Below are 25110 nucleotides of genomic sequence, written 5' to 3'. Positions count from 1 at the left end.
CATCAATCTCCAGGCATTGCAGTTAAATACTTTTCCACATGGTATTAATAGCCCTTTTTTTCTCAATATTTTTCCTTTTTCCGCTGTATGAAGTTGAACAGTGGATTTGCCTTAATCATATAACGCGAGAAAAACCAAATAAATTGTTTTTATCGCGTTGAGACAGCCACCTGCAGCTCCACAAGGATTTACTGACATTGAAAATTATGGTCTTGTGCACTTGTTTCATATTATTACATTAACCCCCCTCCCCCGAAGTCAATTATAATGGAATTTGTCAATGTTCCATACATATTATAGAGCATTTGAGACTAATAAGGGAATCAGTTAGCCAAAGAATAATTAATCTTCCAGCTATTTATCCAAAAAAGAAGCTAAAATAGGGAATTAACTTTTTAACTACTCCGTAAACAATGAGTAGAGGAACAAATTATATTCATGCCTTGTTCTAATTACTACAGGCGAAACTAAATGACGTCACAAATACGCCAAAGTAAGGTTATGTCAAGTCGAGCCAATCGCAGCGTCATTATTACACCTGCAGTGATAGAACAACGAAATAATTTTACAGAAAGGGGAAAGACGAAATTTGTAACACACATTCTCAAAGATTCTTTTTTTCGGTCCAGGAAAAACAAATACATAGCATAGAACTTCTATGATTACAAGAGAATGTTTGGAGTTGAACCTGATGTGTTTATGCTGCTGATCTTTTCAAGTAAGCCATAACTCCAATACCAGCGACGAATGCTGCTCCTGCAGCAACTGTGCTGTATGCAGCTGCCCATGCGTCCTTGTGTGCGTACTCGAGACTTCCCGATTCACGTCCCTTCTTCCTGCGACCCAACCCTGAATGATCTAAATGCAACCTTAAGCTCTGCAAAATAGAACGACTTGACTGTAAGTATCAGTTTCAGCCGACACAAACTTCAGTTGTTAAATGGAAAAGCCCATCAGAATGGTCATTGTATCCTATTTGAACTACTGGCTAGATCAAAATATTGCTTTTACTTCAAAACCACCATCTTTGTTGGAAAGAGAAGTCCAATATGTTAATTAATGTGGCAGTCATCCACCAGCATTGAACACCCAAGCAAGGACCAGCACCTAACGAAACCTACCTTCAAACCAGCTTGTCGAGCATGATCCACTGCTGCCACAAGGTCACCGTCGGATGCGAGGATAACTTTGTCATGATCCTCATCTTCGTACTAGGAACAGCATCAGAGAAGAAATCATGTCAGGTTAATATGCCTGTTAAAAGTATTAGCCAGAAGATAGGCAAAGTAGGTAATTACCAGTATCTGTGGAAGATGACTTTTATCAATGTCATCACCAACCCTCTGGAGTATGCAAGTTATAAGATCTGTCAAGCTTTGTGTTTCTGCAGTGTCCAAGAAATCTAGTGATTAGTTTTTTAAGATAGTTGTTGTTATGTAGTAATAGTTTTTGAAGGCAAACTGTTAAGCTGAACTTCTGATAGGAGTACATACCACAGTTAAATCTATGCATTCTGCCATGTTTGTCCTCAAGCTTAAACCCAAAACTAGTAGATAAGCTTGAAGACGGATGTAAAGCATATTTTATTCTCTCTGTGGCTTCAGATGTGACTCTTGTAGATCCTTCACTGAAATACAACCATGGTGAGTTATGGATGTTATTGATGAATAAAAAGATTCTGCATGACCATTAATTAGGTACATAAAGGCATGTAAACCTTTGAAAATCATCATCATCATCCAAAGGTCCCAAGGACAAAAAAGAATCCCAAAACTTCTGCATCATGGAGCTTGCTGTCTGGTTTCCTGCACCTGCATTGCTTCCGGCCTACATGCATGATAAAGAATGGAGGAGGAACAATAAATAAATAAAAGAATATCCTCAAGCAGAAGTTTGAAACTCTTTGCAATATGAGCAACACAACAAACAAAGTGCATGCTAGATAAGCATTAAGTTAACCGAGCAAACAGTTGCTGGCATATTTTAGTGATTCACACTATTTTTCCCAATATTTGATTCCAATAGCATAGAGATAGTTCAATTTAAAACTAATCATAAACTAAGATTTGTCTTTCCAAAACCAAACTGTTGGATGACATCACCATTCATAAGTGTAACCAATCTGCCAGAACACTGCTACTGCTCAGCCTGAAAAGTTCAAAGTCAAAACTCCAGAAGTTTATTGGTATTTAAGAGACCTGTTATTTCCATTTCTATAACCAATGTTACACCTATTCCAGATTATTTCTTGATAAACTGGAGCAGCACCAGGTCAGTTATCGATTTGACCATATTTAAATGGGTATGGAGAATGTAATGAGGAATTCCGAAAGTTATTTCATGACAATGATAAATCATGTGAGAAGTGTGATGCAGGACCATCTATGAAATGATCTGATAATGAAACCACAGGTCCAGAAGAAGATGATTTGGATCTCACAGAGAAGAATGACTCAATCGAGTTGCATAAGGTAAGACATTGGATAAGGCGTGTTCTGAGATTGAAGGCGATGGAAGATGAGTTCATGGATTATATGATTAACATATGATATTCGAAGAAGCATTTTAGTTTTAGGAAATAATATTGAATTTGTCATTAAAGAGCTTATATCTGATTCAAATAAATCAATGCTAGCAAGCATATAATAGCAGTTTATGACAAGAGATCTAGGGTATGATAGAGTCTCTAGAACAAGCTAATAAAGATTGTAAATGTCAAGATTTTTACTCCAGAATCAATTTACTAACAGTTTATAAATTTCAAGACAATATTACTCAAACATATAGACAGAATATAGTACCAGTGGAAAAGCCAATGACACTGACAAACAAGAGAAATTAATAAGGAAAAATGAGAGAATGAGGGAAAGCTACAAGAAAGAAAACTTGTCTCAAAAAAGAAAACAGATATATTCTAACCAAATAATGCATTGAACACCTATAAAAATAATCAAGAAGGTGAATTGCCATCACATCATTGCATCAAATAGGATGATTCCTTACAACACAGAGGAATTCTGAAGTGAAAAAGAGCCATATTTGGGCAGTGGTACACATACATGAAATTGAGGAAAGCATACACATGAAATTGTTCCACAAGGTACATCAGTAACTTACAGTAGCTATTGCAGCATGAGCAACACGAATAACATCAACAACTGAGACAATGAAACCATCTGTTGCCAGGAACAAAATATAAGTTGCAATCACAAAGAATATTTCAATTTGCTCATGGGTAAATGTACCTCTATCTACAACAGGTAGATGCAAAAATTTCCTGTCGTGCATGGTGTGGAGAGCATCAAGAATTGGTGTGTCAACTGTTCCACATTCAGGATTTGGAGTCATGACCTGAATGTATAAAATCAGTATTTACACAATTGTTATTATTCATCGATAAAAAACTCAAATTATTAAGCCTGTTGAAGTTCAAGTAATAAATGTTATTGCACTTGTGATACATTATTTCATTTCCAATGTTGATTAGATACATGAGTCGTTAGTTTGTGTACAAAACAGACATAATTATATAATAAAAATATATATTATCTTGAAAATATTAGTTCTATGTTCTTCCAACAGAACCCAGTTTCATCGACACTCTATGTATTGCTCACTGTCTCCAAATTTAGCACCTGGAATAATTTTAAATTTACTAAAAAGCTGTCTCTAAATTTTCTTATCTTCATCCCTTTTAAGCTTATACCTTACAGTGCCCACTATGAGCAAAACACTTGGGCAAGTCCAAGACCAACACTAGCAGTTGGTTAGTATTGACCAAAATAGATCACCAGCCAAAGTTCGGTCAGGATAAACAATAAATGGTCTAAATATGTCTAGCACAGTTGAGAACAACCTGCAAAAATCCAGATTCATTAAGATTGAACACAATTCCTTGTTAGAAACAGAGTCGACACTAAGAGGGGTGGGGGGGGGTGAATTAGTGCAGCGGTAAAATACGTCGGTTCCGAAAACTTTTCGTACGATAAAAGCAGAACTCGGAAATGCTTAATTTGAAAGCGTGTTCGTAAATATATTGAAGGCAGTAAGCAAGTAAAATGGTTTGCAGTAAAGTAAATTGCTCAAAACGAAATGTAAACCAGATTTTATAGTGGTTCGGTCGTCATGACCTACATCCACTCCATCGATTCCTCTTCCGTCAAGGCCACCGGCATCTACTATCGATCTTCCTTTATAGGTGAAGATCAACCTCCTTACAGTTTTTTCTCCTTTTACTAGGTTTAGGAGATAACCCTTACACCTCCACTCACTCCTCTCTCAAACTATTCTAACACTTAGAACTTTGAGAGGAGTTTCACACAAGATTACAACAGAGTTTCTTTCTTTTTTACTCTCTGTGCTTGTGTAAGATAACCAGGGATGAGAGAGGTATTTATAGGCCTCAAATTGATTCAAACTTGGAGCCTAAAAACATCTTATCCCGAGTCTCCTAGGTACGGGCGGTACCACCGCCAGTGTCAGCCTGACACTGACACTGCGCTGGGCGGTACCATCACCTGGCACTGGGCCACTGAGCGGTACCATCGCCTGACATAGTCTCGAAGACTGTGCCATGACGGTGCTACTTCTTGGGTCACTGTTTGGGCCTTTTATTGGGCCCAACACAATCCTTACATGGGCCCAACTGGCTCCTAATTGGGTTGGCCCAAATCCAATCCCAATTACGTGCTAATTACGAATTCTAAGACATTTTCTAAGCTAAACAAGTCCGTAAGTGTAGTTTCTTGTGGCGAGCTTCCGGCGAACTTCCGACGATCTCTCGGCAATGTTTCAACGAACTCCTGGCAAGCTCCTGGACTTCACGACGATCTTCTTGCGAGTTCCGACGAGCTTCTCTGGCAAACTCTGAGACTTCTCGGCTGGTTCCTGCAGAACCTCCGATGAACTCTCGAACTCCAAACGAAATCGAGTTCTTGACTCCGGGACTTCATTTTGCTTTATGCCTTGCTATCGTAGTTAATCCTGCACATGTAAAAACACACTTCGATCTAAACAATTATTACTGAGCTTGAATCATGTTGTCCGACATGTCATTGGTCCATCGACGCTTCGTTCGATTCTTCGACGCATCATCCTCTCTTGCGGCGTATTGCCCAATCGGCCAGTTGACTCCGCAACTCCGATATCCTTGGCGCAATATCCGCTCTTCTTGGTCCGATGCCCGAATCCATGGCCCGAAGCCTTCTGTTGATACGTCGATCGATTCTCCGACTCGACGTCCAATCTTCTGACACGTTCCACTGGCCCAACATGATTCTTTCTGCTTTAATTGTCTCATCCTGATCGAAGCATTCTACGTCACTAACAACGCAGATCAAATCATAAACACTTATCAATTGGTTTCATCATCAAAATACGATATTCAACATTCATTAGGTCAGCATGAACTTCCATGACCAAGAGTTGTGAAGTAGGTCACTATAGGTCATCCAGGATTGACAAGAATCGGGTGGGATTGTTTGAATTGGTTTCCAAAGAGTTACAGCAAATTCCTGAATTTAAGGGCTTTCGGAGTCCTCCAGCAAACCACAGCTACAACAAATAGTATCATATTTGATCATTTCCAGATTCTTAGTCTAACTACTTATAATATTCTCTGAAACAGAACTGAAGCTGTGCCAGCAATAAGTTTTAACCCTCAATGCTAGTGCAAAAAAGATGTCAAAAAAATCTGGATCCACAGTACGTGACATGGACCCAACCCATTTAGTACATATAAGTTTACAAAATAACCATAAACTTCAGCTATGTATAAGTGTCATATACTAGAAGTATGATCAAGGATTAACTAAGAGGATAAAGGTTTTATTTTATCTGGAAACTTTAAAATGGCTGCAGTTAACTATAGAAGAGATAAATAGGGTCCAAACTCCAAACAATTATCTTTGTGATACAAGCTTTCTTAGATCATTTCCTTTTCGAACAAGCATGTTTTCAATTGCAAGGAAAATTAAAAAGTGTTTTTCTTGGAGAATTTCCTTTTTGGTGGTGGCTTGATAGAAAAAACTAAAAAAACAAACTTCTGTCCAAGATTCTAGTAGAACCTAAGATATCACTTTCAGATTTATATTTATGAAGCCAAAAGGAACCACCACATCCTTCCTCCTATGGCTTTTTAACATATCTTTCAAAAAAAGACCTTTTCTTACTTTTTCCTGAATTTTAAACACAAAAAAAGAAACCAAAATTCCTTTTTTTTCCTACAACTCCAACAATTTATTTATTTTTGACAAACTATTTTCTTTGAGTAGATAATTTCTATCTTTTCTATGCCCAACCAAAGAGGCCCCATGCAAAAGGAACCTACAGCAAAATAAAAGGGCAACTTCAATAGATGAAACTCCAGTTAATGTAAAATCTAGAAGGGTCAATATACGAGTTGTACCTAAGATGTTTACATAACTCCAAACTTGGACACCAAATCACAAAAGAACAAAAATCAACTAATCAAAAAACAACTGCAAAAGGACTTTAATAAAACAAAGTAATAACAAGTGTGGAAAATGGGATACCTTTTCCATGGGAGTGGACTCTGGAGAAAGATTCTTAGTAACTACACGCATTAAAATGTCTCTTGAACTGATAACAAAAAACCAAGGGAGAAGAAAACAAGCTCAGCAAAAAGGATAAACCTAAATAAGAATTTCAAATATGAGATAAATCACATCATACGTCAGAATCCCCCGAGGTTTATTTTCAATTGTTACGATTGCTGAACTAATTTTCAGCTCGAGCATCTTCTTTGTTGCAGTTAACACTGAATCAGTTGGTGAGACTGTAACAAACCTGGGAAAAGATTCCACAATGAGCTGTTTGAAAACATTTTTTTATTTGCTTCATTCCTATAAATCACTAGGCTATCATCAAGCAAAAGAGTCATATCTTGGAATGCATCAGAAAAATTCAAAAAGAATATATTACCTACTTTGAATTCTCTTCAATGATAGTCGATAAAGATGGCCGAAGCATCTGCACTCGAAGAGTTTCAATAAATGTATTGGGACCTAGAGAGAAAAGTTCCTAATTTTATTAGGTCAACTGCTTACAGTTTTCAGGTCAATAACTACCATATAGAAAAAGGTTGAATATTGTAAGAATAAACAAAAGTATAATTATATTGAGGAAATAAATAAAGATATAATCACAATAGAGCAAGGAATATTTTTTAGAATTGAGAGCATATATCATGTGAGAAATCCTAATTACTGTGACATATCAAGACCACACACCAGAAATAGTTGTGCCCCAATGCTTTTCCATTGCTTCGACTGCTGCCACCATGGCCTTTCCCTTTTCAGCTGCCCTTTCCATTCGTGTTATTGCATCATGAAGACATTTTGCAATGTCAAGTAAAGCAATGACTTCACCATTTTCTACAATGGGTAAGTGCCTGAACTTTCCTAAGAGTGCCAAGGATGAAGTTGTAATGATAATGGATTTGGTATAAAGATGCAGACGCCTTTAAGTCTTCATGATCAAATACCTTGTACCATCTTCTGCAATGCTTCCACTGCCAGTGTGTCTGAAAGAACAAATATAGGATCTCGAGTCATCACTTTTGAGACTGGAGTTTCTTCGAGCTTTAGCTCTTGAGCAATGACTCTTGTGGTTATATCCTGAAATTAAAATAAAAAAACAATAATATGAGTTCCAACTCATTGACTTGGTTTTCAAGAAGATTCATGCATAAATAGAGAAACCTTGTCTGTTAGAATTCCACAAAGCAATGCATTTGAGTCTGTCAACAATACAGCATCAGTCCTTCGTGCAGCCATCCTACGGCAAGCTTCACGCACAGTGGCATTTTCAGGTATTGTCAAGGCCTTAGACAATCGTAATCTCTTCACAGTTCTGTCTCCACTCATAGTCCTGCCATCAAGGATCAAAAATAAGAATATAGTACCATAACAGCAATATATTTCATTTGCAAATAGTTACTTAGTGACTAACTGAAACAAAATTCATTCAATCAGCAAATGGAAGATACACAGATAATTTGATAAATTTTCCCCATACATTTTCACATCATTAACATAACACTGCTATTGTTATTTTAACATTTAAGTCAATAGAAATGCTTTATGAAATTGAGAGAGGCCTGCTAATAACATTAGGGCAGGGCTTCAAAAGTTAAATTGTTAAAATAGCATCTTTTATTCATTTTCTGCACTATGGTTTCACCTTCCAATTAGGGGGAAAAAGGTCACTTAATGATCTAGATTTGCAGTATGAAAAATAGGGGAGTTTGTGATTTTTCTGTTTCTTATGTTGTACACTTCTGCCCATGCAATAAATTGTCTACTCTGCAATTGACTACATTCTTAAGATAATAAAGGCCATGGAATACAAATTTCTTTTAGATTCATATATATTAAGTCATCAAAAGCGTACAATAGATAATATTCATCATGACTCTCCTTTTTGTCATAGGTGTGAGACTAATAGGTGATCCAAAAGAAGTTGAAGCAAGTCCAGAAAAGAAGTTACTTTAGAATTTAGAGAATTTAGAACTTCCAAAGTTGATATGTATTTCAAGCAATCATCCTGAGAGTACTAGATGTAGCCTCTTTTTTATAATGAAAGCAATTCCCTTGGTTAGGAGGACAGATTAGAGAAATCCTTAAGTCTCAAAGAACCGAAGCCCAAAGTCTATAAAGGGCAAGATGGTAATGGTTTAATTCAATTGTTAGCATAAATACTTATCAACAGTTTTAGGTTAAACAACTTCTTTGGTAATGAATTCTAGAAAGCCTCATTCTTTTTCCTAAATATTTTTGAACTTAAGATTTAGACTGCTGCTAATCAACTTAGAACATCTGCATAGTAAAAATAACTCTTAACTCAGCATGACTCTCTCTAGATAAATCCTTCTTTAATATTTTCAAATACCTAAATATAAGCTGGAAAATATATCAAGTAAAAATCCCCCACATGATGTGTTAATACCAGAGAAGCACTTGACATGATTAAAGTCATGATTCATGAACCATGTAAGAATTTGACAATAGGATAAATGTAACCACAAAATAGTCTGATCTCAAATTCTTGATCCATGAATGAAGGTGAAGAACCAGTGCAACTTTACAAAAGGACATTATGCTACAAAATATTTGTAGATAAGAAACCGGAAATTTGATTTTACATCCATCATTAGATGAGCCCTACATCTCCATCCCTTGTCTTAAAGCCTATCGGCAAATTAGTGATTCTAAAAGCGTTCTAAACCATGCCTTCTGCACGATAAGAACATTCAGTTCTAACTGTAGTCGAAGCAAAAAAATACCACGGAATTATAAATCTGGAGCAACTATCGCAAGTAATTTCGAGATGATATAGGCAAAAAAAGACCCAAAAACTTCGATCCAAAGGAAAAGTACTCCGATTTCATTCGTTAAACATCAATGCACACAAGATGATAGATATCGAGGGGAAAAAACCAGACGAAAAGAAGTACAGTAACAGAACAGTTCATCCTAACAGAAGACGACATCAACCGAACAAATGAATCGACCAATAGGAAGAACTCTCATCAGAAATAGGGAACAAGAAACTAACGAGGGGCGAGGTGTTGAAGTCCACCGTCCAGATTCGGCGCTGCCGTTCTCCAGTGCATTCTTCCTCTCGGAAACGCTACCCCCGGATCTGCTCCTCCGCAACGACCCGCCACCGACCTGTCCATCCATCTTCCAGTCCTCTCTCCCTCCCTGTCCCTTGGCTCAACTCTTCCGCCGCCGCGGCGACAACAACGACGATGATCGCAGGTCTCCTCCCACCGAACCGAACTGGGGGAGCGACGCGACAAGGGGGATGGAAGTTTCTTTATACAGCACAATTTTGTCCATTTTCCAGTAAGAAATAAAAAACCCAAAAATTTTGAATTTACCCGCCTCGCCTACGGTCATTGTCCCAGCTCGTGGGTCCAACAGACTCCACGTGCTTCCAATTGCCACCTTGGTATGAAGTCAATGACACGCCACGAGTGAGAAAAAAGTATTCCCAATTGCCACGTCAGTACATGTGCCCTAACCCCTTTTTTTTAAAAAAACAGAAAATTCACGCGCTTCTCCACCTGATTGTTTAGACTCTCACACGTCACTAAAGCCGTGCGGGACCCAGCATTAAATGAGAGTTCCATAAGTGGGTACGGCGTTTGTGAGATTTGTTGAATTATTTTTCCTTCCGTTCGCCCTCTTAATGCGTTGTCGGATGGTTCGTTGCTTTCGTTTCCTCTCCTTCTCCTTATCGCTTCCTCCACCTCTCTCTCTCTCTCTCGCGCTAGCAAAGAGACAGAGGGAGATGGCGGACTGGGGACCGGTGTTCGTGGCGGTGGTGCTCTTCGTGCTGCTATCGCCAGGGCTGCTGTTCCAGATCCCGGGCAACGGCCGGCTGGTGGAGTTCGTCAGTCTCAAGACCAGCGGCCTCGCGATCTTCGTCCATTCCATCATCTTCTTCGCCCTCGCTGCCATTTTCATCCTCGCCATCGGCGTCCACGTCTACACCGGTTAGCCAGCCACCTCGATTCTCCCATGGAACTGCAGACTTGGCTGTGCTCTGTGTCCATTGCCTCTGTTCGAATGTTCATCTCTCTTGTGTCCCGTTGCCCTCGCCTTCTTCTTGGAAGAAAGCTGCCATCTTTGATGTGAAGTGTTGAATCTGGTAATCCGTGTGATTTGATTTCCAATAGAGATGTTATCTTCGCTCCTTCAGTAAATCGAGCACTATAAAGAGAAGAAACAGCAACAACAACAACAACGACAGCAAAGAGATCTCTTTTGTTTTAAGAGTTGAATCCTTGCGATTGTGTTTTCCATGATCTTCTTTGTTAAGAATTTGTAGTACATATCAAGTTATTGTGTTGGCAGGAAAAAAAATATCAAGATTAAAGTAGATAGTTCTTCAAAGTCGTCTTTTGAATTTGCTCTTCAGTTAATATAATGATATGGACATTCAATTTGACATTTTTATCTTAAAAATATTAAAGATGCTCCTTTTATGTTACTAATTTTTATGGACCAAATAAATCAGACGGACAAGTATGCCCCGTTTGGTATATACTATTTTACTCTTTCGTCACCTTTTCCTCTCTCTCTCTCTCTCTCTCGCTCTCTCTCTCTCTTTCTTCTTTTCTTTTCCAATGCTTGTCCTCTTCTTTCTCATCTATGTTTCGGTGGATACATCAAAAATAGATTAAATTCATGTGAGTTCGACTATATAAATCATAGATTCAATATTTGAAATTAAAAATTTGTTATTACTTTAGGAGATACGTCTATGGATCCGAAAATATAATCATGTTTCGACTCGATATATTGGTTAATAGTGTATTAAACAACCTTTTGACACTTATCCCGATATGAGGCACGTTAGGAGTCTTTCGATACTTAGCTCAAAATGATGCGTATGCTTACCTCGATGATGGGCACATTAGGCAATAGAGGAGATGGTATAATTAGAACTATTGCAAGTGTGCGTTTTGCGCTTAGTTTGAGAATAAAACATTTGATGCTTTTGTCTACACAGTATGCATTGGACATTTTGAATGCTCTTATTCATAAAGAACACATCATATGTTCAAGATACTATGTTCGTAAAGGACATATCAACCATGGGGATGCTTTTGTTCATAAAGATGTATTGCACGTTATAGTTGCTTGTGTTACCGAACTATGCATGGCTATTAGGTTGTTTTTATTCACAAAATGATGTATTACACATTTCAGGTATTATTATCTATGAAAGATGCATTAGATGCTTCTAATGTTTTTGTCCATGAAAGATGTATCGATGGTTGAAAATGCTTATGTTTGCGAAGGATGTGCTAAACACTAGAGTCGTTTTCGACCATGCTAGAATCAAAGGGGAGTGATTCAAGTCATTTTTGGCACGTTGTCATTGAAATGAGAGCTTTAGGATGTGTTCATCACATTGATGTTGAATAAAGCACTTTAGCTCATATTAGTCATGCTATCATCATAAAGAGTGCTGCAAGCTATGTTAGCCATGCTATCATCGTATGTAGCACTTTGGGCCATTTTGATTACACTGACATCATAAAAAGTGCTTCGAGCCCTGTCAATCATATTATCATGGTAGAGTGTTTCAAGCCATGTCGACCACATTATTATTGCAGAAAGCACTTCGAGTTGTGTTGGCTTTGCTATCATTATAGAAAGTACTTCGGAGTATATCAATCATATTATTGTCCTAGAGAGCACGTCAAACCATGTTAGTTGTGATGCCTCCATAGAGCTTTCAGGCCATGTTAGTTGTGTTATTATCATAGAGAGTACATTGGGTCTTCATAGAGAACATTTTGGGCCTTGTTAGTTGCATTATCAGGATAAATAATGCTTTTGGTTATATCGATCGCATTTTCATTGTAAATAGCACATCAAGTTGTGTTAGTTGTGTTGTCTTTATAGAGAGTGCTTCAGGTTGTGTTTGTCATGTTGTCATTGTAGGAGTGCCTTAGACCATCTCAATCGTATTGATATCGTAGAGACTACATCAAACATCGTCGATCATGCTATTGTTATAAAAAGCACTTCACGCTATGTTGACATATTATTATTATTATAGAGAGTGCTCCAAGTCATTTTGATCATGTTTCTAAGTTGTGTGAACTGTGTTGTTAGTTGGGAGCGGAGCACCCTCACTAAAGTACCCATTGAATGAGTGGACTGAATGACATTCTTACAACAAGAGCCATCTTTCTAGTGCCAAATTAATGATGTAGATGTTGGTGATGCCTTGTTCAACCTGACTCAATTCATGCCCATATGCGTAAGAAATATTTTGTAATCGAAAGAGAGGCTCAAACGTTTGCTCAAAGGCTAAAGTGGAGTTTGCTTATACTTTGCAACCGATTTACACAAATCAAATTAGATTTTTGATATGATCTCTCCTATGCTTAAGTCAACCGTTCAGAGTAATTTTAGTAACTAATCAAAACCTAGATTGACATGACCTAATAGATTTTTTATAATATATTTAACTTAAAAAAAATATTACAAGGTATGAGAGGATATTCTCTTAGTGTTTTTCTTATCTTCATCCCGTTAACTCAAAGTCCTAATTGGGATGAATATTTCTCGTATCAATCGATTAATTATTAAATATTTTAAAATTTTCATCCTTTTATAATCATTATTCTCGATCAATTTTGACTTGATATAATAAATCTAGTTTGTGTTTACTATGTATATCAACTTACCTCCCAAGATAAGTTTACTGGACAACATGCACCACTAGTCATTTCAGGGGTGATTAGGTCCATCTAAATTGCAGTCTTGGACGAATTACTTGAGTTCATCGACGACTCTACGTCGGACACATCAGCTGGACAAACCAATTGGTTTCAGCCGGCTCGATGTGAACCGTAACCCGGTTCGATCGGCTCGTTTCTATATGTAAAGCAATGGTCGGATGGACTGCTCTCGTTCGACGCGTTCCACTTCGGCGCCTGGGAGAAAATGGAGGCAGAGCACTCCTCCGTCCCCCAGCCCCGGGCGAAGGGAGGCGCGGCGCCTCCGCCTGATTCCGATCGGGCCGCCGGGGGAGCCTCGAAGTACCTAGCCGGCCTCCCATCCCGTGGCCTCCTCTCCTCCGCAGTTCCCTCTTCCAACCTGGTACACCTCTTTCCTCCCCCCCTCCGAACCCTATCTTATCCTTTTTGTCTTGCGTACGAAGATCGTTATTAATTTGAGGACTTGTTATCTATTTGTAGGGTGGCATTCGGGTGTATGTGTGTGATCACGAGACGGCGCCACCAGGTTCGTGTCCTTTCCAGTCTCTTTTTTCGATCTTATATCTCATTCCCGTGCGGTAATTTTGAACCGTTTACCGTGGAAAGTTCATTCTTTTTTCCTGGCGTTTCTTCGAGTGCCGTAGTACTCCAGAAATGTTTTTATTCGTGGTGCGAAAAGACGCTGGCTTGCTTCGCTGTGGAACAGTTTTGCCTGATTAGGTTTCTGAGAGTGATGTGCTGCTTATTGGTTTGCTTCTGATTCATTTTGTGTTATATTCGTTATTCAATAAATCAATAAACTCGGGGGTAGGCTATGTAAGTTCACTTTCATCAATTATGGAGTTCAATAATAGATGTGGTAATTCCAATTCGAGAGGATTCATGACTTTGAAATGGCAAAGTAAAAAAGCAAAGGAGTTATCATGTTCCTGAATGAGCGTGGTAATAATAGGGTTTCTGTTAGAAACCTAATTCTAGATCATATAGATCAACATTTTAACTGATGGATTTGAAGTGTTATGTGGTTGCTGCAGCTATGCTGATCTCTTTTTAGTACTTGAATTCTCCAAAGCAGAGAGCTGAAATAACTATGTGCACGTTTTAATCTTTAAGTTCAACATACCTAATGATTTATGAACTACTTCACTTTCCTGATTTGCTTATCATCAATTTCCTGTTTCTAGATGTCACTACAAAAAATAACAATGCCATAATTAGAAATTTATGACCGCTTGTTACTTTCTTTTTTTGACTATAAAAGAGGAATTCTTGTTCTGTTTCTCATAATGTGTTTATGTTTGTGATGATTCATGTTGTGCCTTCGTGCTGCCTTATCTGAAGATAAATCAATTGGCAGGTCTAGATGGCAGGGTGCTAAGCTGTTAAATTGGTCAGGTTCAGGTGGCATTTTTCTTAGTTGCTGGTATCAACATGTCGCTGGGATGCCGTCCAGAAACTTTAAACAATTTTTAGTGGCGAGAATATGTATATTGTGGCCCTGTCTTACATAACTTTTCTAACAGTATGGTTACCGGGATAGGAATCCATCTTTACCTACAAAGAGTCCACATCAACGATTCAACATATATAATGCAGATTGACTCTCCCTTATAGTTGCAAGGAGAAACTAATTCTTTTTATCCTGTAGCTTTCACCTCCATTATCCATATTCTCTACTATTTTTAATGAGGAAATTATATTAGACTTGGCATTAATTTTTATTCATTTTCGTCTTTTTTAACACAAATTTGAATTTTCAGTTGCAAAATAATAGTGATAATCATATTAGGAAGCAAGAGGAGAACATGTCCTTATTTTTTTTCTTTTACATGCAATGAATAATATTAGAAGATTGGACCAAAGTGGCACATAGTTAAAAGTAAACTATATGGTTCTCAACCAGGAAAAAGACCCCATTCTGAGTACCAAAAGGTCCCAACTAATTCAGTTGTGAGCACAGGCATATAAAGAGTAGGGAATGATAAACTTCTAGTTTTTCTTTCTAAGACCTGGGTTGTCGGTGTACAGAGGAGGCTGTAGGAAGTTCTTAGTGCACTGGGGAAGCAGAAAACGTCAGATTTGAATAATATCTGACTTCAAACAGCACTAAAGACCACCAAGCTCAAGTTGAGATGTTGTACCTCAGCTGTTGGTTTGCTTTCAGGGCCACTAAGCTTGAAAAGGCCCTTAAGAAGGCTGCAGGAGATGGTGAAGTTTCTAGCTGATACAGGTCTCCTCTTGCATGTGTGTCCTTAGATCAAAATCAAGTCCTATTAGAATTGATCTGTTTCAATGTTCAAAATCTCAGCTAAACCAAATTAACTCATTAAAACTGATCGTAAGTGATTCTAAGTGAGACAAAATTAAACTCAGGCCAGTTGATGCACATTTAGGTTGCATCAGTAGTACCATACATGTGCAGGATTCCTGTTTCAATTTTTATGTTGTCAACCCACCCCTTCATTTTTAGAGTGTTTTGTTGGAGTTACACATCTAGCATTGATAATTAACTTGTGTCATTGGATATCTGGGACTTGTGCTTGTTTTCTCGTTACTTTGTATAAGTTGTTCTAATTGTTTGTAGTTTTAGGTGGTTATATGACAGATTTCTTGTTCTTCTCTTTTGTTTTTGTAGATGGGCAATTAATCAAGACAAACACAACAAACATATTAATTAGAGCTCTTCAAATTAACAAACAGAAGAGTGATTTAAAGGATGTAACTGCTAAAGCTGCAACAGAGAGCAGCACAGGCAAAAGGTACTGTTTGGTGTTTTTGTTTACAGGTGGCCTATGCACATATCCTTGACTTCTCTTGATGTTTAGCACACATGGACTGATTTATAAATTTTTCCCTCATATGTCAACTGTTGGTTGGCACTCCATTGAATTTGCTTGTATGATAGGTACCATGATAGATTCATGTTAACGCGACCTATTGATTGTGGACTTAATGTATCTCTTGTTAGTGCTGATCCCATCAAATGGCCAATGTACCATACTGTGCTAAACTGGGTGTTCATTGACAATGATAAGGAACCAGACTGTTATCTTTTTTGTCATTGTGCGTTCATATGTCAACTTTTGTATAGTAAAAAATTGCATTAAAAAAATGCATTTCAAACTCTCTATTTGGCAGTATTGTTATGAGTTCTGAAGAAGTTGAGGAACAGTTAGCTGGATTTCTTTTATTACTTTTATCATAGATGAAACTGCATGTTGATACATTTTAAGGCCTCCTGAACTGTTGTAATTTTCATTTGCTTTTTTTTCTTTCCCAGATCTGCTGGTAGAACTTCAGAGGGAAGGACTCCAAAGAAAACAAAAACTAGTTCTGGTTCTACTAGTAGCCATCAAGGTATTCCTTTACTATTTTTAATTGCTTGACCAGGAGGGATGACAAAGTAATCATGTTTGGGAAACATCAATTTGAAATAGCATTTGCTGATGAGTTACCTGAATATAGGAAAATTCTCTTGAATAGAATATGATTCCAGTTTGTTGGAATGAGCGTATGAGTTATATTTTATTACCAAGGAGTTTCTGATTTTTGTAGGGAACTCCAGTAATGGATATTCTGAGAAAACACTTCAGATGATGACTGTAGAGCGCTTGCGTGCTCTTTTGAAAGAGAGAGGACTGTCAGCAAAAGGGAAAAAGGCATAGATCTTTCTATTATATTATCATTTCATGCTTTCATGCCTGCACTGGGATTCTTTTCTTCAACTATGATGGTTTCTTGATAGATAATCCTTGAACTTTTTCTTGCATCGGTTTGACTGTAGATAACCCTTCCTTGGGGTTTAGCACCACATGTTTCTCCAAATAAGTCAGCTAGTTTTCGATGAGCTCTTCTTAAACTATGGATACTTGGTTCCTTTTTACAGGATGAACTGATTGGACGCTTGAAAGACAAATCATAGTGGAAGCTGCTGACGAAACCTAGGAGTTTCTCAAGTGGCTTTCCACCAAATGACTGAACTTTGTTGACCGTAGATTTGATCCAGCAATGTCCAAACAGTTGTGGCATCAAACGATGCCACAATTAAGATGCTTTCTGGAAGAAGCCGGTGCCCTTTTTGTTGCTACCCTGTTGCGGTATTTTTGTGACCAGCCTTTGCTTGGGATAAATTATAAGGATGTAACTCTTACTACAACCTGTCGATATATGCTTAATCATGTCTTTTGGTGTTGCTGATGTCGTTATATTTATCTTTCTCTCTACAATCGATCGTATGTCTCGTGTCCTGGCTTATGCAAATCATTCACTTACTGGCTTCTTATCACCTGTCAGATTGCATGCATGCTTCTGTTCTTGTTGATTAGTAGAAATAATTATTCGCTCATGATCATAAGAAATAGAAAAAGTGTTGACCATTTTTTGTGTGACTCAGCCAAAACATAAAGGTCATAGTGTGGATGTCGTTGAATGCCCATGAGTCATATTTTTCAAGCTAGGAAATTAAATTGTATCTTGGTTGCAATTTCATAGTATTCATTTTAATGTATTTAAGAGTGCTGATAAGATTTGAATCAACAGTAAATGATGTAACAGCTGAAAGAGTATGTTAGAATTTATATGACAAAATTAGAAGAAAAAAAAAGAGAAACTATATAATTCATCCGATATATAAATACTTCAAAGTCCAAAGTTTACCTTTCAGTCCTTCCTCTGGTTGAAATTTGGATCAATTTCTCAAATATATGAACTTTCACTGCAGCTGATCTCACTGGATTCCATATATCGAATTCCTCCGATACATAAAATTGCATAAAAGTGATATTCATATTTACTCCTTTAAATTTAAATTATTTTTACACTTTTATAAGGATTTGGAATCATAATTGGCGACACATTATAACGGTTTGTTATGACGTCTAATATATTCGTAATGGTTACAATCATTATAACGATTTCATGGTATCCGAAAATTTCAAAGACGCATTTTCAAACGTAACCGCCTCAGATTCCAGAATTCGAACCGGGGGGAGATCTGTACGTGCACTTATCTTAAAGCAAAAAAGTTTACCTTTGGCAGCCTCGTCCTCGTCGCCTATAAATAACTCACCCGTCCCGCCAACCTTTCGGGATCATTCTCTCTTCCTCTCGAGCTATCTCGATCGCCTCCTCCGAAATGGTTTGCTCTCCGTGCCTTCTCTTTCCGCCTCGATCTCCATCTCCATCTTGATCTCTCGCGTCCCTGTTTTTTGCTCAGGTTGTCGCTCAGCGGGTGAAGGAAGCGGAGATCACGGAGCAGGATTCTCTGCTCCTGGTGAGGCGATCGATGAACTCCTCGGATCTCTTTCTCTCTCTCTCTCTCTCTCAAGTCGCGTTCGTTTGAGTGGATTGCTTGACTTAATGACGGATCGCGGTAGCGTTTTTTCGTCGAGCTCTTTACCTCAGATCGGTGTTTCTGGCTGCTTTATCATGCTACCTTGAGTTTGTTTTCTTTTAGGTCGAGAATCTTCACTCTTTCATTCAAAGACGAGGAAGCGATCTTCTAGATCCGTGGATTTTTCTTCGAGTTTTTCCCACTAATTACGCAACTGTAGTCTAATCAGCGGCTTGACTGTTCTTGTGTTGAAAGAAATGTTTAATTAACTTTCGAGAATTTTCTCGAGGACGAAATATAGTTTCACTAAGATCGTTCGATATTGAAAGGATTGCTATCGGTAACTTTTAGATCTATGCGACGAAATGTATTGATTGTTTTAACATAGATCAGAAAAGCTCTGCTGATTGTTTTGGAGAAGATATATAGACTAGGGATCAAATAAAGTCACTATAATTATATATTTTGGTTTTTCGAGGTTTCGCTACTAGTGAAGATCTGATGTCACGATTCATCTGTTTACTTCACATTCATTTGTCGCTATGTTTCTGAATCAAATGATTTGTGGATTTCGAAACAGACGCGAAACCTACTTCGAATCGCCATCTTCAACATCAGTTACATCCGAGGCCTTTTTCCCGAGAAGTACTTCAGTGACAAGTCCGTTCCCGCTCTAGGTCATCACTTTTCCCGCCAAACCTTCAGAATGGCTTGCAAGAATCGTTGTGAAATGGATGGTATCTGATACTATATTGATGTAATTTCGGCACAGAGATGAAGATTAAGAAGCTTATGCCCATGGATGCAGAGTCTAGGAGGCTGATTGATTGGATGGAGAAAGGTAATGTTGATCCAAGTAGGGCATACCCCGGTGTTGTTTAACATGGACTTGGTGTCTTGATTACCCGATCATTTAATGCTATTTTATTTCGACATTTATGGTCTTAATTTCCGTTCAGGTGTCTATGACGCGTTGCAGAAGAAGTACCTGAAGACCCTTCTGTTCTGTATCTGTGAGGAGACAGAGGGTTCGATGATCGAAGAGTATGCATGTGAGGACCAATTTTATCTGTGTATATTTTCATCCCATCTGATCCGATGTTCCTTCATGTTGACCATTGAATTAAGATTGCATGGCTGTGACTCGACCTAGGTGGTTCATTCGTATTACATAGAAACTCCAAGCCACTACCATGTCCGAGAATTTAGTTGAGACTAACTTGATAGTGCCAAACTGCTCAATAAGTTCCAACCTCTCTGTTTCCCAAGCCGTCTCTGTCATTTCTATGAGCTGAAGCTTGTCAATATATACGATTGCAGTTTCGTTCAGCTATTCTAGTTTGAATAGTGATGAAGTCTCCATGAAAGTTAGTCGCAATGGCAACAAAAAGAATGGTGCAACCTTCAAATCTGACGTGACTGATGTAACCCCTGATCAAATGAGGTAAAATTAGTGGATTCTGTCAAATGATACCTAAATCTGAAGTGGTTCATGCTCCCCTTTTTTCCTTCGTTGCCATTCAATTAAAAAGTAATTTGTTGTCTGGTGAGCCTTGCTTGCTATACCTTTAAACAATTAGTTGTTCCTTCTAGGAGTTCTGCTTGCAAGATGATTCGGACACTTGTTTCGTTGATGAGGACATTGGATCAAATGCCTGAGGAGGTAACCACAATGATGGTTAATATCTGTTTTACTTCAAAATAAAAACCTAAAAAGGTTGTATCTGTGTTTCAGCGGACCATTTTGATGAAGCTCCTTTATTATGATGACGTCACGGTATGATATTATTCCAAACTAGAATCTGGAATAAGCTTTTTTTCATTTGGTCTGTGCTCAAATCATGATTAGAAAAGTCTGAATTTATTAGTAAGGAATCTGCAGCTTCGCATTACTTTCTTTGGAACTTTCTTTTTTATAATATGTCTTTATCTTGCCTTCAGGTTTTCTATAGCAATCCATTAATCCCCAAATTGTAAATGCTGTATTTGTAATTACTAGCCACCATGGACTAGTTATATCTGAACACAAACTAATCCTGCTGGCGCTGACAACTTTGTCTGATGTGGCAGCCGGCAGATTATGAGCCTCCATTTTTTAGAAAATGTTCTGAAAATGAGGCACCCAATGACTGGACCAAGACTCCACTGAAATTGCAAGTGGGGAATGTGAACAGCAGACATGTTGTCTTGTCTCTGAAGGTACAGGAGAGAAACACTAAGACCATGCAACTGACATTTTCATTATAGGTGCTGTGGTCATTGGTTAATAGTTACTTGCTTAGGTTAAAAGTGTCCTCGATCCTTGTGAGGATGAAAATGATGGTCTTCCAGAAGATGAGGAAGCGAGCCTAGGAGATGACTCTGGACAGGGGAATGACTCTTCTTCCGACAGTGAGGTGATTTATAAACAATGTGTTTGTTGAACTGTGTAGGCAAATACGACTCTATGAAGGATTTGGAACACTGTTGCATTTTTAAGATAAGGTTGTTGGTTAATGGTTATGTTTTTCTTGAACAAAATAAGTACAATCTATTACCTTCACACTGACGGGATAAAAAAACAGAAAAGTTGCTCCTGATTGTTGTATAAATTTTATTAAAAGTTTAGTTCTCCCACTGAAAATTGTGTGAAGTTGTTTATTGAATCTCAGGTACGCCCATCCTTGGCGGACCGGTTCATTGTCGCACCAATTGGTAATCCTTTTCACGATTTTGAATATGCTTTAATCTCTTCGTTTAAGCTAACTTATGTTATTGAGCAGGTAAAAAGCATCCACGTGAAGATAATTGCACGAAGTCTGATGGTCAGTGTGACATACTTGGGGAAGATGCGAATAATTTACAAAAAATAAACTTTTATGCTCGCTTAACTATGTTTCAGTCTTATTTTACGATTTTTTTGAAGGATGTGAATCAAATTTGTTCTCATAATCCAAGATATTAGTGCTTATATGGGCTGTATTCATGTACAGTTTCTCAAACTATTTTTTGGTCATTGCTCATTTAACCCCTTACATTTGCATTTAATGAATGTAGAATTACATCATCTATTTGACAGCATTGTTTTATGATTGTTTTTCCCTTTTTTGTCCCAGATGAAACTCAAGATGCTGCCCATGAAGATGAACAGACATCTCGAGTGAGGGATTGGATAAATTCTGGGCACAACTCCACAATTGATCTGGCAGATATACTTGCAAATTTTCCAGACATATCACTGGTAAAGATAGATTTCCTTCTGCTTAATTTTGATTCCATTTTTACAATGGAAAAAAGCGATAGATGTAGTATCATTTGCCTGTTTCTGATTTATGTATTAACCTTAAACATGTACACTAACGATATCTAGTAGTGGATCATGAATTATGAAAATTGATTCCATTTGTTCTGTGGATAATTTGCAGGTATTGGCTGAAGGTAAATTGCAGAAACATAATCCTTGCTAACTGCTAATTTAAAGCAAAAGCAAATTCGAGAAATCACAACTGTTTTTTCCTCATTTTCTCAATTTGTGGGATAACACTAGATATTGTTGAGAGGCTGATGAAAGAAGGGATTATTTCCATATCTGGGAAGGATAGTTACACCGTAAACAAGGTTGCAGGAACCAGCTGTCTGCTTAAATTTTCTTCTTTTTATGTTGAATTTTCTTTCCTGCTGACTAATTAGTCATTATTAGGGAATCAACTCGAAAGCATGTACAGTGAAAGAAGAGGCTGAGATGGAAGGCATCACAAATTTTGAGAAGACTTGCAACAACTTTGAAGAAGATTTCATGTACATGAAGGTAACCAGACATCCAGTGCACTGATATATTTTGTGTATTACTGCACTATGTTTCCTGTGCCCTGGTTTGGAACATCTGGGATGATAGGCTTTCAACTTGGCTGCAGGCACTATACTATGCTCTTCCCATGGATTACGTTTCAATACCAAAGCTTCAGAGCAAACTTGCAGGTGTAGCCAACCACAGTACTGTTAGGAAGTTGATTGACAAGATGGAACAGGATGGGTATATTAAAAACACAGGCAACAGGAGGTTAGGTAAGCAGTTAAAAATGCATACAAGGTTTGGACTTTGTGCAGAGTTCAAACAATCGTTAAAGCATACGGAATTATGTATCTGATCTTGACAAGCATACAAGACGAGAAAAGCAAGGATATGAATTTGAAGGACCATGATATGAAGTCGATTAAATGGTCACTCTCAATGGCTTATGTTGTAGATGAGATTATACATGAAGGGCATTGCTAAATCGGTTAATCTCGCTTTATATAGTGTGTGGTAATTTGCTAGTCACTTGGTCACCGTAGATCAATTTATGCATCTAACCTTCTTTTAATAATAATATTGTTTACTGTTTAGTACCGATTCAAAAATGCTGACACCTAATGAAGTTGTCATGGGTCGATGATTCTGCAAGATATTGGTTATAATTATACAATGATCAGTATATATTTCCCTACAGAAATTATCTTTCTCATTACTTTGTGTGATTTAGTTACAATTTTTATGATATCCAACTTTTGATTAAATGCAGGTAAGCGAGTTATTCACTCCGAGTCTAGCAACAGAAAGCTCCTTGAGGTCAAACAGTACCTGGAGCAGAAAACAATGGTAATGAATCATTCTGGCGTTACCATGATAAAGATACTTTTTAGCTAGCCAGAAACCCGTCTTTTATCCTATAGCCATCTCTGTCCTTGTTGTGTCATAACTTTAAATACTTTGATCAGGAGATCGATACCAACTGCCAAACATTTGAATTCAATAATTCGGAGTTCCCTCCCGGTGGTAATTATTATTGCTCCACTACATGTTTCAGTGATTTCATATACGAATCACTTACCATCAGGAGTGTGATTGATATAGATACTCTAGACTTTGTATTATTTGTTAATCTGGCTTAAGTAGTATATATCAACTTGTTATCTTGAAGGAAACTTGCCATGACAATATTCTAAATATAACATGCTTTTGAGCTTGTCAATAGACAAAATCATGAACAATGGGTCCACATTTGGTGGCCTCCACTCCATTGGATCTGATCTCACACGCACCCAAGCCAGATCTAAGCCACATCAGAGTGGACAGCTGCTGAATGATCAAGCAGCTCACACAAATGATCAGGAACGTGGAAACACCCCCACTAGCAATCCTGCGGTTAGTCCTTTGTCTCTCTCGAGAAGTATCTTTAGTACTATTATGTGATGGCGTCAGTTGTTTTAAAGGACAACTAACTCTAGTCCTATAATTTGCAGCCAATTGCTTCTCTAGAGAGTGGAGTAGCTGGAGAACGGCCCAAAGCTTTGACTTTATGTGCAGGTGATGTCTCCCATTCCACGGAAGACAAGCGTTTAAGGAAAGCTAGCACGGTATTGATATATTTGTTTAAATCTGCAAAATGATGTCAAAGCTTTGACATTATATTCAATGTCATTTTTTTACTCCTGTTATTCATCCTCTAAATTATGATTCAAATTATACCCTTGGCAGGTGGAAGAGCCTATTCTTCAGTACGTGAAGCGCCAGAAATCTCAAGCTTAGTAGGATTTAGTTGAATTTCTGGAGCTGTAAATAGTGCTCGGAGTGCTTATGCGTTTAGTAAAAAGTTCTTTCCCCAATATTACACTGTCATGAGCTACAGGGGCTCTAATATTCTTGTGCCGTAAAGGATTAGGGACAAGGCATGCTTAGTCTTTCATCATTTTACTTTACCTTTTCTTTTACTGTTCTTTATATTTGAGGTCGTACTTTGATACACATTTTTTGTTCTAAATAACTAGCGGAACGTGCTTTATTTGCATAATTCATTGTTTCTTCATCAAGGAGTAAGTCGTTTCTGACACCTCATATTTCAAGTGACCTCAGATATTAACGCCTTTTCTTGTCATCAAGTTCTGTCTTCTGATATGTTTTTATAAGTTTCGTGCCGTGTTTAGTTTTCATAAATTAGCTTCATGTAGTCATCGTTACAGCTTTTCCTCTAGTTCTCTCTGATGAAGGATAAAGCTTGATGTTGAACTACATTCTATATTTCTTTACTTAGTGTCATATTTCTGGGATAGAAAGTAGAAGCTTGATGATTGGTGTAACTTTTATTATGAAGCAGAGATCTTGACCCTTCACCAGATGGTTCTAGTTCCTGCACAATAAGTGGGGCTAATTACATATGTAGTTAAACTTTTTTTTAGCATTTTATTTTTTAATTTTAAATTTTTTATAATTATAAAAATGAAACATTTATTTTATCTATTCTAATGTTGTTAGTTTTTTTTTTAATGAAAGATATAACGTGTGCATAAATGATATGAATATGAGTAAAATGATAGTTTCAATAATAGTGGCATTATAAGTGATTATTGTGGTGGTGGTTGGCGATAACGATGCGATGGTTGGCATTGTCGATGTTGATCCGAATATCGATGATGAGAAGGAAGATGAGGTAGAGTGGTGGGGTATCTATGTCGATGACAGAGGAGAAAGAGAAGGGAGGTGAGGTATCTTTAT

At 37.7% G+C, this 25110-nt stretch overlaps 3 protein-coding genes and 1 long non-coding RNA gene across 6 annotated transcripts; 3 read left to right on the top strand and 1 right to left on the bottom strand.

The window, feature by feature from the left end:
* Positions 1–357: 357 nt before the first annotated feature.
* Positions 358–9819, bottom strand: LOC103969513 (CBS domain-containing protein CBSCBSPB1-like). 3 transcript variants are annotated; one of them, XM_009383062.3, is made up of 15 exons: positions 9577–9819; positions 7722–7890; positions 7505–7637; positions 7251–7421; positions 6947–7025; positions 6694–6807; positions 6534–6600; positions 3246–3351; positions 3118–3176; positions 1718–1827; positions 1494–1627; positions 1299–1384; positions 1122–1211; positions 689–877; positions 358–538 (listed from the first exon to the last, which is right to left on the bottom strand). In XM_009383062.3, the coding sequence occupies exons 1-14, from the start codon at positions 9702–9704 to the stop codon at positions 698–700; spliced, it is 1626 nt and encodes a 541-aa protein (XP_009381337.2). In that variant the 5' UTR covers positions 9705–9819; the 3' UTR covers positions 358–538; positions 689–697. The 3 variants fall into 3 exon arrangements, with proteins under 3 accessions (XP_009381337.2, XP_064941057.1, XP_064941056.1); XM_065084985.1 differs by having other exon boundaries at positions 7251–7394; XM_065084984.1 differs by having other exon boundaries at positions 9601–9819.
* Positions 9820–13461: 3642 nt separating this feature from the next.
* LOC103969511 (protein LOWER TEMPERATURE 1) lies at positions 13462–17464 on the top strand. The gene is made up of 6 exons (XM_009383060.3): positions 13462–13649; positions 13748–13793; positions 15903–16026; positions 16548–16624; positions 16823–16926; positions 17154–17464. The coding sequence occupies exons 1-6, from the start codon at positions 13494–13496 to the stop codon at positions 17187–17189; spliced, it is 543 nt and encodes a 180-aa protein (XP_009381335.2). The 5' UTR covers positions 13462–13493; the 3' UTR covers positions 17190–17464.
* A 720-nt stretch (positions 17465–18184) lies between these two features.
* Positions 18185–23742, top strand: LOC135594850 (meiosis-specific protein PAIR2-like). Its single transcript, XM_065085357.1, has 16 exons — positions 18185–18262; positions 18483–18539; positions 19180–19276; positions 19372–19440; positions 19559–19651; positions 19920–20043; positions 20193–20262; positions 20335–20376; positions 20670–20798; positions 20882–20995; positions 22004–22016; positions 22060–22196; positions 22279–22386; positions 22493–22643; positions 23141–23217; positions 23337–23742. Exons 1-16 carry the CDS (start codon positions 18185–18187, stop codon positions 23508–23510), a joined length of 1533 nt encoding a protein of 510 aa, XP_064941429.1. The 3' UTR covers positions 23511–23742.
* LOC135595083 (uncharacterized) lies at positions 21249–21822 on the top strand. Its single transcript, XR_010480278.1, has 3 exons — positions 21249–21293; positions 21362–21403; positions 21695–21822. It is a non-coding gene; the product is annotated as an uncharacterized LOC135595083 (long non-coding RNA).
* Positions 23743–25110: the final 1368 nt, after the last annotated feature.

The sequence above is a fragment of the Musa acuminata genome, chromosome BXJ1-10, assembly GCF_036884655.1.
Source record: "Musa acuminata AAA Group cultivar baxijiao chromosome BXJ1-10, Cavendish_Baxijiao_AAA, whole genome shotgun sequence".
In the NCBI taxonomy this organism is placed as follows: domain Eukaryota; kingdom Viridiplantae; phylum Streptophyta; class Magnoliopsida; order Zingiberales; family Musaceae; genus Musa; species Musa acuminata.
The sequence above is the reverse complement of the archived record's forward strand: the minus strand, read 5'-3'. Positions and strand labels throughout refer to the sequence as shown.